Here is a 15375-nt window from a genome sequence, read left to right on the forward strand (position 1 = left end):
GGACATGGAACCAACCTAAATGTCCATCAACAGATGAATGGATAAAGATGTGGTACATATATACAATGGAATATTAGCCATAAAAAGGAGCGAAATAATGCCATTTGCATCAACATCGATGGACCTAGAGATTGTCATACTGAGTGAAGTAAGTCAGACAGAGAAAGACAAATATTATATGATATTGTTTATACGTGGAATCTAAGAAAAGGGTACAGGGACTTCTCTGGTGGTCCAGTGGTTAAGACTCTACCGTTTCCACTGCAGTGGGCACGGGTTCAATCCCTGGTCAAGGAACTAAGATCCTGCACACCATGGGTCCAGTGGTTAAGACTCTACCATTTCCACTGCAGTGGGTACGGGTTCAATCCCTGGTCAAGGAACTAAGATCCTGCACGTGGTGGGGCATGGCCTAAATAAATAAATAAATAAATAAAAGGTACAAATGTACTTATCTACAAAACAGAAATAGAGTTGCAGGTGTAGAAAACAAACTTATGGTTACCAGGGGGTAAGTGGGGGGGAAGGGATAAATTGGAAGATTGGGATTGACATATACACACTACTATATATAAAATAGATAACGAATAAAGACCTACTGTACAGCACAGGGAACTCTACTCAATACTCTGCAATGGCCTTTATGGGAAAAGAATCTAAAAAAGAGTGGATATATGCATATGTGTAACTGATTCACTTTGCTGTACACCTGAAACTAACAGCACTGTAAATCAACTATACTCCAATAAAATTTTTTTTTTAATTCTGTATTGTATATCTGAAAGTTGCTAAGAGAGTGGCTTTTAAAAGTTCTCACAAGAAAAAAATTGTAAATATGTGTGATGAATATTAACAAGACTTACTGTGGTGATCATTTCATAATATATACATATATTGAATCATTATGTTGTACACCTTAAACTAATATGTCATATGCCAATTATAACTCAATTTTAAAAGATATAAAAGAGCAAACAAATTAGCAAGAAAACACAAACTTGAGTAAATAAATGTAAAAAAACATGAACACTTTCAAAAGAGGAAATACAAACAGAAAATAATATTTTAAAATTAATCTCTTGGGGCTTCCCTGGTGGCGCAGTGGTTGAGAATCTGCCTGCTAATGCAGGGGACAAGGGTTCGAGCCCTGGTCTGGGAAGATCCCACATGCCGCGGAGCAACTAGGCCCGTGAGCCACAACTACTGAGCCTGCGCATCTGGAGCCTGTGCTCCGCAACAAGAGAGGCCGCAGTAGTGAGAGGCCCATGCACCGCGATGAAGAGTGACCCCTGCTTGCCACAACTAGAGAAAGCCCTCGCACAGAAACGAAGACCCAACACAGCAAAAATAAATTAATTAATTAATAAAACTCCTACCCCCCAAAAAAAATAAAAAAATAAATAAAATTAATCTCTTTAATCAAAGAAATTTGAGTTAAAATGAGACCATTTTGCCTATATTAGCAAAGATTTTTTTTTAAAGCTATATAAGGAAAAGTTGTGAAGGAGATGAGAATTCTCATACACCAGTGGAGTAAGGATACAATTGGTAGTCTTTTTGGAAAGCAATTTTATAATGTGTGCCAAATGCTTTTAAAATGGTCATCTTCCAAATACTGTATGGTATCACCTGTATGTGGAATCTTAAAGAAAAAAAAAGGTGAACTAGAAACAAAGAGTAGAACGGTGGTTGCCAGGGGCTGAGGTGATGGGGGAAATGGGGAAATGTTTGGCAAAGGGTACAAACTTCCACTTATAAGATTAATAAGTTCTGAGGATCTAATTGTACACCATGTTAACTATAGTTAATATTACTGTATTGTAGGGACTTCACCGGTGGTCCAGTGGTAAAGAATCTGCCTTCCAATGCAGGGGACATGGGTCTGATCCCTGGTCAGAGAACTAAGATCCCACACGCTGCAGGACAACTAAGCCCACACGCCACAACTACTGAGCTCGTGCGCCTCAACTAGAGAGCCTGCATGCCGCCAACTACAGAGCCCACATGCCACAACTACAGAGCCCACGCGCCCTGGAGCCCGCATGCCACAACTAGAGAAGAGAAAACCCGCAAGCCACAACTAGAGAGAAGCCCACGCGCCACAATGAAAAATCCCGCATGCCTCAACAAAGATCCCGCGTGCCGCAACTAAGATCCGATGCAGCCAAAAATAAATAAATAAATAATAAATCTTAAAAAAAAAATACTGTACTGTATACTCAAAAGTTGCTAAGATAGTAAATCTTAAATATTCTCACCACAAAAACAAAAACCAAAAAAAAGGTAATTATGTGAGGTGATGGAGGTGTTAACTAACCCTGTTATGGTAATCATTTGCAATGTATCTGTGAATCAAATCATCACACTATACATCTTAAACATACACAGTATTATATACATCAAGTATATCTCAAATCTGAAAATAAATGAATGAATGAATGTTTAAAATCCCTCTGGCTTATAAGATTGTGTCTCTTTACCACCCCCCACCCCAAACCTACTAATAATAACTCTTCACAACTACAGAATACATTTCCTTTTTTTATTATTCTATATTTGAGCAATTTTATGGAGAAAAAGAATCCCTTTAATACAGTAACTATTTAACTATAATATTACCTTGGAAGGTAGCATGGTAGAGTAGAAAGAACCAAAGTTTGGGGTCACACAAACCATATTTAAATTCTGATTGTGTCACATAGTACATGCTAACCTCACTGAATCACAAGCTCCTTTCCTATTAATGAGAATAACAGTACCTCTTTCATAGTATTGTTGTGAGAATAAAATGTAGCCTGCTTAAGCACTCAATAAATACTAGTTTTTATTAGTTACATCTTCTAAAACTAAAATGTTAGTTTTATGAAACTAAAATGTTAGTTTTATATCATCTAGTTCATCTTTGCAGGGCCTTACCAGGAAAAATGTTAATATAGTTGTAGTTAAGGTGTACATATTATACACATTTTCCACGTATTGATGATCTAAATATTTATCATTTTAATGGTTATATCACATTCCCTTGCTAAGAGAGTATCATAATTTATTTAACCATTCTGCAATTATTGAATAGCGTATTTTTAGTGACTCTGCATTAACTACTTTATTATCTGATCCCCGTAACACTTCTGTATTGTTGAGACAGGAGGGGTATCCCCACCTTACAAATGAGGAATAGGTGGCACAGAAAGTCTGAATTCTCCCAAGTCAGTTCGTTACAACCAAAGTCAAACTAGAAATCCCAGGTTTCCTATCTTCAAATTCAGTGATTCTCCACTCTGTTTAGATCTCTCCTTTATCTAGAACTACATTTTGTATCTATAGATTTTAAAAAATGACATTCTAACTTCTGCCACCATTAGGTCAATAATTTATGAAATATTAAAAATATTTTTATTCAGAATTATTAATTATTGACTGATACCAAACAAGTAGAAAACAATATAAGCAATTAAACTTCTCCAACTAAACACTATCTTACTTTTTTCTTTTTTTTTTTTTTTGCGGTACGCAGGCCTCTCACTGCTGTGGCCTCTCCCGTTGCAGAGCACAGGCTCCGGACGTGCAGGCTCAGCGGCCATTGGCTCACGGGGCCCAGCCACTCTGCGGCATGTGGGATCTTCCCAGACCGGGGCACGAGCCCATGTCCCCTGCATCGGCTGGCGGACTCTCAACCACTGCGCCACCAGGGAAGCCCTATCTTACATATTTTTAAACTGAAACCCTCCATTAAATTCATTCAAGCATTCACACAGTAGTAACACTTTTTTTGGTTGATCTGGATGAACAAGGCAGAATATCATTTGTTATCAAGAAATAGATACTGTTCTAGATGTTGCAGTGAATATAATAGTAAAAATATCCTTGTCGTCCTGGAGCTTATATTTCCAGTACTGAAGATGGGTGATAAATAAATCATTAAAGTGAATATGTTAGTGATAAGTGCAAAGCAAAAACAGCAGGAAAGGGGGATAGGATAGGAAGTGCTGGGGAGGGGTGGTCTACAGCGTCAGATGAGTGGCCAACGAGTTCTCACTAGATGGGAGATGTCTGAGTCAAGATCTGAAAGAAATGGGGCTTCCCTGGTGGCACACTGGTTAAGAATCCACCTGCCAATGCAAGGGACATGGGTTCAAGCCCTGGTCCGGGAAGATCCCACATGCCGTGGAGCAACTAAGCCCGTGCGCCTGCGCTCTAGAGCCCGCGAGCACATCTACTGAAGCCTGCATACACCTCAACGAAGAGTAGCCCCCGCTCTCCGCAACTAGAGAAAGCCCACACGAGCGGCAATGAAGACCCAACGCAGCCAAAAATAAATAAATAAAATAAATAAATAAAATAAATTAATTAATTTTTTAAAAAATTTGAAAGAAATGAGGGAGTGATCCAGGTAGATATCTAGGGGAAGAGTGGCATTAGCAGAGGAAACAGAGAAGGGCAAAGGCCCTGAGTTGGGAGCTTGTCTGCTGTGTTTCAGAACAAGATGGCCAGTATAGCTAGAACAGAATGAGACAGGGGAGAATAGTAGATGAAATTAGAGAAGTAACGGTAGCCAGATCAGAAAATGAACTTGCCAAACTTGCCGGTCTTCAAGGGTCTTTGGAGCCTACTGAGTAAGATAGGAAAACCATTGAAAATTTTGAGGAAAGGAGTGATGTGGTCTGATTTACCTTTGAACTGAAGGGGGTATGACAGCAGGAAGACCAACTAGGAGACTACAGCAAGAGATGATGGTGACAGCAGTGGTCTGATTCTAGACAGAACTTAAAAGTAAAGCCAACAGAATTTGCTGACGTATTAGATAGTGTGAGGAGAAGAGGCACCTCCAAGGTTTTAGGCCTCAACAACTGAAGAAAGAAGCTGGTGTTTATAGCAAGCAAGGTAGGGAGAGGAAGGTCATCAGAAACTCAGTGTTAGCAGTTTTAGAGATACCTACCCCATAAAAAGTACAAGTGCCAAATCAGCAGTTGGACAGACAAGTCTGGAATTAGAGAGGTACAGACTGGGGATATAATTTGGGAGTCATCAGCCCAGAGATGGTATTTAGAACAAGGGAATGAATGTAGATGGAAAGAGGAGACATCCAAACACTGAACTCTGGGTACCCCACTGTTCAGAGGTTGGGGATATAAGGAGGATGCAACAAGGACTGAAAAGAAGGAAAAACAGACAAGCAGAAGCTAAATTTAAAAAGTATGTCAAGGAAGAGAGACTAATCAACTGAGCCAGAGGCTAGATTGATCAACTAGGCCAAATGCTACTGATAGGTCAAATAAGATGAGGACTAAGAATTTACCACTAAATTTGGCAAAATATAAATCACTGGTGAACTTGATAAGACATTGATTCTTAACCCTGAACTTGAAAAACCTCAAAATATCTGGTTATTTAAAGAAGTGCTTGGGACTTCCCTGGTGGCGCAGTGGTTAAGAATCCACCTACCAATGCAGGAGACACAGGTTCTAGCCCTGGTCTGGGAAGATCCCACATGCCGTGAAGCAACAAAGCCCGTATGCCACAACTACTGGGCCTGTGCTCTAGAGCCCGTGAGCCACAACTACTGAAGCCTGTGTGCCACAACCACTGAAGCCTGCATGCTTAGAAGCCCATGCTCTGCAACAATGGAAGCCACTGCAATGAGAAGCCCATGCGCTGCAAGGAAGAGTAGCCCCCGCTCATCGCAACTAGAGAAAGCCCACATGCAGCAACGAAGACCCAAAGCGCCAAAAATAAATATTAAAAAATAAATAAATTTATTTAAAAAAAGGGGGCTTCCCTGGTGGCGCAGTGGTTGAGAGTCCGCCTGCCGATGCAGGGGACACGGGTTCGTGCCCCTATCCCGGAAGATCCCACATGCCGCGCAGCGGCTGGGCCCGCGAGCCATGGCCGCGGAGCCTGTGTGTCCGGAGCCTGTGCTCCGCAACGGGAGAGGCCACAGCAGTGAGAGGCCCGCGTACAGCAAAAAAAAAAAAAAAAAAAAGGAAAGAAGAAGTGCTACACATAGCCTCAAAACAAAATTAACTAAATCCATTTTAATTTTAGAAGACTGCCAAGTTTTTTTTAATAGACTTCATTTTTTAGAGCAGTGTTAGGTTCACAGCAGAGCTGAGTGGAAGGTACAGAGATTTCCTATCTACCTCCTTGCCCCCAAACATGTATAGCCTCCTCCAGATTGCCAAGTGGTAGGTAAAATTTACTAAGGAAATGAACGGTAACACAGTGGTGTTACAATGTTCACCTTTGTAGGACCGTGACCCTCTAAAGTAAAAGTTTTCAATCTAGGCTCTCCAGAGCCCTAGAAGTTCTACAGCATCTCTTTTGTACTACCACAATGGGGAGGGAAGAAGGTATCTGTAGTGGATTGGGCTCAGGGTTCTTCTGACCTGTTTAACTAGAGTACCTCAATCAGTTTTTACATACTGTATTTCAGAAGGGTTTTACAGTTAAAAAAAAAAAGTTATTGAAAATCACTGCCCTGAAGCAGTGGTTCTCAAAGTGCAGTACTCAAACCAGCAGCAGCACCCGGCACCTTGTTAAAAATGCAAATTCTCAAGTCCCAACCCAGACCTACTGAATCAGAGTCTGGGGATGAGCACTGTGTGTTAACAAGTCCTCCAGGTGATCCTGATGCATGCTGAAATTTGAGAACCAGTGCCTCCAATATTTCAGATATTTTGCTTAGGTAGTTGTTTGCCTTCCTTTAAGCACTGCTATCCTCAGTGGAAATTAAAACAGAAATTTTAGATTATAGATGAAAACATGCAAAATCAGTATTTTAGGATATTAGAATAATATTTCTTACACAATTATATTTGGATTAAGGCTGCCATTAGACCTTATCTAAGGGTTATTTTTAAGAACCCTGAAGTCTTTAATATAAAATAATTTCAGCTATTAGATGACCACCTAGACAGCTCTACAGAGAGGTCCCAAAGTATACTGAAAAGTCATATTCCAATATTATGAGTGAGGAATTCTTAATGTCAATTCTTGACTAGTTTCAATCAAAGGTTAAAATTTAGGGACTTCCCTGGTGGTCCAGCGGTTAAGACTACAGGCTCCCAATGCAGGGGGCCCAGGTTCGATCCCTGGTCAGGGAACTAGATCCCACACGCTGCACCAGAAGTTCCCGCACACTGCAATGAAGATCCCACATGCCGCAAATAAGACCCAGTGCAGCCAAATAAATAAATAAATATTTTTTTTAAAAAAGATTAAAATTTATCTGACATGCAACATACCTCTTTCATATACTGATTATATAGAGCTTCTGATGATTCTAGATAAGCTTGTGCAGTTTCAATTTCTTCTCTTTCAGACCACAAGATACCCAGGTTATTCTGGAAAATAAAGAGAAATAATGACAATATAAATCTTTCAATGAAGTAGTTTTCATAGTTTCAAAGTCAATATCAGATAGTATCAATACCACAGTCTGATTAACCATGAATTAATTATTCATAATACTACTGTCTTTACGTCGTGGGAGGAAGCCACTAAGATGGATTCCCTGGTGATTCCTGCCTCCTGGTGCTCATGCCCTGTATAATCTCTTCCCCTTAAGTCTGGGCTGGATTATTTAGTGACTTTCTTCTAACAAATAGAATATGGCAAAAGTGATAGAAGGTCTCTTCCAACATCAGGTTACAAAACACTGTGGTTCCATTTTGGGTGCTCCCTCTTGCTTGTACTCTCTGAGGGAAGCCAAATGCCATATTCTGAGCCACCCTATGGATAGACTCACGTGGTCAGGGAGGTCAACAGCCAGCAAGGAATCAAGGCCTCTCAGACCAACAACCTGTAAGAAGCTGAATCCTGCCAACAACCACGTGAGTGAGCTTGGAAGCAGGTTCTCCCCAGGCTGAGCCTTCAAGTGCAGCCCCAAGCAGGCCAACAATCTGATGAGAGACCTTGAGCCAGAAGCAACTAGCTAAGCCATGCCTGGATTCCTGTTATAATAAAAGTTTGTTGTTTCAATCTGCTACATTTAGGGGTACAATGTTACCTTTTAAAAACTAAGCCAGTTTTTCCCCTGCCACAGGACTCTTTTTATCAGACTCTGTATAGGGAAAATCAGGCCTGTTTACATGGTCAGAATTCAAGACTAGCTCCCCTTTAGACAATGGGGTTAGTCTGCCTCCCAACCCTTGGGACAGCGTCTCAGGCACAGGGATACTTCTGAGGCTGGGCTTCCACCATCTTTTGCTTACCTCCCTAGGGAAGGGAACAGAATAAGGAAACAAAGTTTTTAAAGCAAATTCTTAACCTGGGCCCAAGGACCCCCAAGTTACTCATGAAGAGAATTCAGAGTCTATGAATGTAGATGGAGAACTATTACAAATTTATTTTCACTATGTCCTATGAAACAGTATTACAGTACCTGGGATTTCTGCGGCCTATAAAAGTGAAAAAAATCTTCATATTACAGCTTGCAGATATCTCAAAATACCATTTATATTCATTAGTACTTTAAAATTACGGAAGTAAGTAGACACAGATGTTATTTAATGTGTTAATAAGGAAGCTCATGTATCACTATATCATACATTTGTTTTAAAAAATATTTTGGAACTTCTATGTTATTGGTTTCTTTTATAACCCCTACATTTTATTTTATACACTTAAAATCATTATTCTGTTTCATGAAATACACGCTTCAGTAGATTGCAAAAGGGGTACATGACACAAAAAAACATGTTTAGAAACCCTACAGTTTAAAGGTGACATGATCACTGCCCTGGAACACAGACCTCTGGTCTCATGGCTTCACGTAATATACCTATTCTATAATTTTTTTTAAGTGACTTCATCAGTTCTCAGTGTCTAGGACTGCAGGTAGGTCATAGTGATAAATTACTGAGATTGGGCAGTTCTCTCCTCTATATTATTTATGCAATCCTTTGCAGTACCCTGGGGAAGCTTAAAGGGCTCTGGCCCACTACTAATTTACCGATTATTCTGCCCACTTAGCCTCAGAGAATATAATCTCCCTTAATATTCATTTCTTGAATTTAGAAATGAATCCACAAGTCACCTTTTCTCACTCCTTAGGTCAACTTATTTTTCCTCTGACAACAGTCCTTGAGATACGCCATTTGGCCATGACACCAGCACAACCCCAGCAGACTGTACCTAGCCTAGACAGATTAGCGACACACCCACTACCAGGAACTGGTTAGCCACATTTACTCTATTTTGACGGGATGGTGATGCATTTAGGCTGCTAGATCCAGGGTAGGCTGTGCCACAGAAAGCAACAACTCTGGTGTGTGATAAATCTTAAATCAAGTAGAGACCCTAGAGTGTGTCTAGAAATGACTAAAGGTTTTTTTTTTAACCATAACCTATTGAGGCCCTGAAGTTAAGGACCATGCAAGGGATCTAGAACTGATTTGATTTTTCAAAATTAATAGTGTTAATGTTTTTTTCAATGTTTACTCCACAGAGATGACTATTTTTGACATTCTACATGAATTATTTTTACAATATAAATCCCATAATACATCAGAAAGTACTGTATCATTCACAAAGTAACACCATGTTCTTGCCCTTGGGATAACAGAATAGGTAAGGAAAAAAAATAAATATAAAACAAAAACAGCTAAAAAAGTACTACTGGTGAATTCTACCAAAAATGTAAGGAAAAAATAATACCAACTCTATACAAATTCATCAAGAAAAGCAAAGAGGAAAGAACACTTCCCATCTCATACTAAACCAAAGACACAACAAGAAAACTAGACTGATATCCTCATGAACAAAGATACAAAAAAGATTAACAAAATTTTAGCAAATCCAGTCCAACAATATATAAAAGGGTAATATTTTACTCGTTTGGCTTGGCAAAAATTCCAAGTGGAGTTTATCACAGGAAAGAAAGGTTGGTTTAACACTGGAAAATCAATCAATGTAATCCACCATATTAACAGACTGAAAAAGGAAGAAAAAAAATCATCTCAGATGCAGCAATGAAATAATGATGCAGAGTGAAAGAAGTCAGACCAAAAGAAGAGTATACACCATATGATTCCATTATGAAATTCTAGAAAATGTGGTGGAGGAGGGCAAGGAGAAGGGAGAGAGAATAAAGGAGTGAGAGAGGAATTACAAAGGGACACAAGGAAACTTTTAGTGGTGATGGATATGTTCATTACCTTGACTGCAGTAACTGTTTCATGAGAATATAAAGATGTCAAAGTTCATCAAATTGTATACTTTAGATATGTGCAGTCTACTGTACATCAATTGTACCTCAGTAAAGCTATAAACACACAAAAAACGTCCTCCTTATACATATATATCCTGGCAGTGGGGAGAATAATCTACTAATTTGTCAAGTTAAATTTCACTCAGGAAATGCAAGTGTATATTGCTGATAGCACAAATTAGGAGGAAAACCAGATAAAAACCATTCCTAAGGCCCCCTTCTTCTGGGGAAGGTAGAAGGGGACAGTCTCCCTTGATAATATAATGTGGGTCCAGGTCCTGTATATCTATAGTTTCCCAGGAAGGAGACACCAGATTGAGACGAAAGAGTCAGAATATCACAAATTCCCATGGACTGATACTTTCAAACTTTTTCCTACACATACATACACACACACAGGTAGTCTTTTGCCAAAATGGAATCACTCTATGTAATTCCAAACATGCCTTTTAGTATTCCCTCTCCTCTTAGTATTGATAGTTTTGGTTAACAAGTATAAATCATTATTTCTAATGGCTGCATATTGTTCTTCTGTATGGATGTACCAGTATTTATTTAACTATAGATCTCACTAATGTTTATTTTATTCTTTTTTTGAAACTAACAATGCTGTGACAAACATCCATGTTAACCTACCTTTGCATACCTGTCTCAATATTATTTTAGAATATTGATGTGGAATTTTTAAGTCTATTTTTTTTTTTACTACTTATTTTATTTATTTTTGGCTGCATTGGGTCTTCGTTGCTGCGCATGGGCTTTCTCTAGTTGCGGCGAGCGGGGGCTACTCTTTGTTGCGGTTCGTGGGCTTCTCATTGTGGTGGCTTCTCTCGTTGCGGAGCACGGGCTCTAGGAGCACGGGCTTCAGTAGTTGTGGCTCATGGGCTCAGTAGTTGTGGTTCACGGGCTCTAGAGTGCAGGCTCAGTAGTTGTGGCGCACAGGCTTAGCTGCTCCGTGGCATGTGGGATCTTCCCGGACCAGGGCTCAAACCCGTGTCCCCTGCATTGACAGGCGGATTCTTAATCACTGCGACACCAGGGAAGCCCTAAGTCAAAGTCTTGACTCAAGAGTTTTGATACCTACTGATCTCCAGAAAGTTCTATGAATTTATATTCCCACTAGCGATAATGCTAATGGACAGTATCCATCTCCTCATTGTTTCTCCAACAATAAACGTAACCAATATCTTTAATAATCTCTGCCAATGTGATACAATTTTTCTATCTCATTCTTTCAGTTTGCTTTATTAGTAGTGAGGTCAAATCTCTCATAATATATAGCAAATATTAAACGTAATAAAATGCTATAGAGTGGTAATGCCATTGGAATAAACAGATCAACTGAACAGTAGAGTTCAGAAACAGACTAGCATAAGCCCAATCTAATTAAAATACTATTGCTGTACCTCCCAGGCTAGTTCCAGTGCATTACTTTTCTTTTCATATTTTTATATTCACTTTTCTTTATTCTTTCAGATAAACATATTCATTTTGTCAAGTTCTAAGAAAAAAGAAAGCCTATTGTGATTTCAGCAGGAATTGCATCAGACCTATAAATGAACATCAGGAAAATGATATGTTTAATCTTGCCACCTAGGAACATGGTATATCATTCCTTTTAAGATTATCAGTTTTATTACCCCAATACTGCTCTTTGTAAATGCAATTTCTAAAAATAATATTTTTAACAAGTTTTTGCTTATATACAGAATATTATTGATATTATATATTTACCTTATATCCTCCCGTTTTATCAGACTGATAGTTCTAAGACTTTTACGGTTGATGACTTTAGGTTTTTTAGGTATACAAGGATCACATATAAAACTGACGATTTTTATTTTTAAAGATTGATACTCTTATTTGCTTTCTATACTATTGCAATGGCCAGAACATCTAATCAAGGTTTTGTTCCTGGTTTTAGTAAAAATATCTCTAATAATTCACCCTTCAGAAAAGGCTGACTGTTCAAAATACTGTAATTCATTGAGCGTACGATGTCACAAGTTTTAAGACACAATTATTTTATGTATCAACAAGAAAACATTGCCAAGAAAATTATGACACAAAATCAATCAGCTGTAAGATGGATCCTGATTTCAGAGATATTAACATATTTAAGAACATGCATATTAAAATCAATACAGCAAATACTGGAGATCCTATATTACATTAAGGAAGGTTTCTAATTCTGTTTTTGAGATATTGAAGTAATTTTTTTAATGTTCATTAAGATTTTAGGCAGCCAAATGGTTGAAGAAAATTTCAAATAACGGAGATTTTGTTTGAATTCAATATCTTATGGATTTCATTAGATCATTCATCCACTCAACAAATATTTAGAATGGGCCTATTATGTGCCAGGGACTGAGATTACAAATAGTGAGCAAAAAGAGATATAGTTCCTGTTATATGTAGCTTTTCATTTAATTGGGTCATGATAACAGAATATAACCTATACAATTTCCTTTTTAATTTTGAGGTTTTTCTTTGAGACCTACTCACCGTAAGATCAATTGTGGTAAATGTTCCCTGGATCACATATACTAGGAACTGGAACTACTGAATGTAAGAGTTTGTGAGCTTACTTAAGCAAAGTACCTGACACAAAGCTCATACAAGGGCTTCCCTGGTGGCACAGTGGTTAAGAATCCACCTGCCAATGCAGGGGACACAGGTTCGAGCTCTGGTCCAGGAAGATCCCACATGCCGCGGAGCAGCTAAGCCCGTGAGCCATAACTACTGAGCCTGCGCTCTAGAGCCCGTGAGCCACAACTACTGAGCCTGCGTGCCACAACTACAGAGCCGGTGCTCCACAACAAGAGAAGCCACCTTAACGAGAAGCCCGTGCACCGTAGTGAAGAGTAGCCCCCGCTCGCCGCAACTGGAGAAAGCCCGTGCACAGCAACAAAACCCCAACGCAGCCAAAAAATAAATAAAATATAAATAAATAACTTAAAAAAAAGTTCAGGGCTTCCCTGGTGGCACAGTGATTGAGAGTCCGCCTGCCAGGGGACATGGGTTCGTGCCCCGGTCCGGGAAGATCCCACATGCCGCGGAGCGGCTAGGCCCGTGAGCCATGGCCGCTGAGCCTGCGCGTCCGGAGCCTGTGCTCCGCAACGGGAGAGGCCACAACAGTGAGAGACCCGCGTAACGCAAAAAAAAAAAGTTCATACGTATTTGTATTCTGAACTATTATGTTCCTGACGACAATGTCAGACTTATTTCTTAATAAACCAAGCACCATATAAATAGGACACAAGTATTTTAAGAATTCAAAGGTAGGAGGGAGAGGTCAGTTCAGAACAAAATGATCCAAAGAAAGTTACATATAAGTATGAGGTGAGTCTTGAGATCGGTTTTGAAGAACGGGCAAGAATTCCCTGGGAAGCAAACGAATGACTATGGCAAGAACAGAAACTGAAGATTTTAGATACTTTGTTTCAAATTAAGAATGTACTCTGGTCATTCTTTATAATTTCCTTGAGACCTTAAATTAAGAAGTAAACTACCTTGGATTTTTCTTAACAGAATGAACAGGATTTGGAATGGTGGAGAGTTGGAGGGTCTCGGGAAACCAACGCGTTGACTACGACTAAGCAAAGCAATAAGTGATGCTGGTGGAGTGTGCGAAGAGGGTGGAGAGGGAGTTTGGAAGCCGCTTATCACAAAGGTGCGAAAACGTGGGGACAAATCGTGTCTTATACGTTTGCCTTTGGTCTCGGCAACAGCTGGGGCCCCTCGCCACCCCCTGGCCTCCAGCCAACACCAGGGCCGGGCTCGCTCTCACCTGAGCCTGGATGTAGAGTGAGACGCAGTCGTGCGACAGTCGGTACTTGCGCAGTAGCCTCAGGCATTTCACCAGATGCTCCTCCCCCGCCGACAGCTCCTCCGTGTCGATGTGGTTCACCCCGAGATGGAACTCAATAACCGCCCGCCTCACTGCCCCCTGGGCGACGGGCCCCTCAGCCTCCACCAATTCAGCCGGCAGTCCCAAGGCGTGGTCCCCTGCGCCCAAGCTGTCATCGGCCTGAGGTCGCTCATCCTCGTCTTCAGGCGCAGGGCCCAACAGAGCCTTGACCTCTTCCAGCAGCGCCCGGGCGCTGTATTTGGACTTGTACGGTTCCTTTTCCGGGTTTTTATGCAATTCTACCCGAGACAAGGCTAGCGCAGCCTGGAATTTCTCACGAATCTCGGCCCACGGAGCATCCGCCATAGCTGCCTCCACAGCCTCGGTTTCCTTAATGTTTGCAAACAGGACTCCCGCCTTTCTTCTGCTTTGCGACACTTCACTTACGGCTCCCCAGACAGCCCTGCGCCTGCGCACTGCAGAACGATATCCAATGACGTCCGCCAGAGGAAAGGCAATATGCTTGGCAGTGACCAATGGGAAGGCGCAGCAGTCACCATAGCAACCGTTGTCATGGAAAGCAACCTGTCCTGGCGATAGTCCCACCTCCAGCCCCACCCTCTGCGGTGGTGAGTCTATCTCTTGTTGACCCGGTGAAGTTGTAGATACTTAAAAATACTGACTGATGATCTCCCCTAGTGGCGCAGTGGTTGCGAGTCTGTTTGGCAGTGCAGGGGGACACGGGTTCGTGCCCTGGCCCGGGAGGATCCCACATTCAGTAAAGCGGCTGGTCTTGTGAGCTGTGGCCCCTGATCCTGCGCGTCCGGAGCCTGTGCTCTGCAATAGGAGAGCCCACAGCAGTGAAAATCCCGCATACCACAAAAACATAAATAAATAAATATTTTAAATGTCTGTTATTTGCCAGGCACTGTTCTAGGATATGTAAATTCAGCAACTAAAAAAGGCCTAGTATAGGGAAAGACATTAAATATATAGTAATGTATGGTAAGTGTTATGGAAACAACGAAGGAGATAAGGAACGTTAGCAGGTGAGACAAGTTTGCTATTTTTATTTTATTTATTTATTTATTTATTTTTGGCTGCATTGGGTCTTTGTTGCTGCGCGCAGGCTTCCTCTAGTTGCAGCGAGCGGGGGCTACTCTTCGTTGCAGTGCGCGGGCTTCTCATTGCAGTGGCTTCTCTTGCTGCGGAGTACAGGCCGTAGGTGCGCAGGCTTTAGTAGTTGTGGCACATGGGCTTAGCTGCTCTACGGCATGTGAGATCTCCCCACAGCTACTGAAGCCTGTGTGCCTAGAGC

General features: G+C 40.8%; 1 protein-coding gene across 2 annotated transcripts in view; it reads right to left on the reverse strand.

Moving 5' to 3' along the window:
* Positions 1-14498, reverse strand: part of KIFBP (kinesin family binding protein) — a 40293-nt gene extending 25795 nt beyond the window's left edge. The window contains exons 1-2 of one of the 2 annotated variants that reach the window (XM_081232604.1): positions 13998-14498; positions 7242-7340 (exon numbers count right to left, since the gene is read on the reverse strand). In XM_081232604.1, the coding sequence (XP_081088730.1) occupies positions 7242-7340; positions 13998-14423 (525 nt within the window). In that variant the 5' untranslated portion in view covers positions 14424-14498. The remainder of the gene's footprint in view (positions 1-7241; positions 7341-13997) is intronic. The other variant, XM_081232605.1, reaches the window with a different exon arrangement.
* Between the last annotated feature and the right edge of the window lie 877 nt (positions 14499-15375).

This window comes from Mesoplodon bidens, assembly GCF_964165515.1.
Source record: "Mesoplodon bidens genome assembly, chromosome: 1".
In the NCBI taxonomy this organism is placed as follows: Eukaryota; Metazoa; Chordata; class Mammalia; order Artiodactyla; family Ziphiidae; genus Mesoplodon; species Mesoplodon bidens.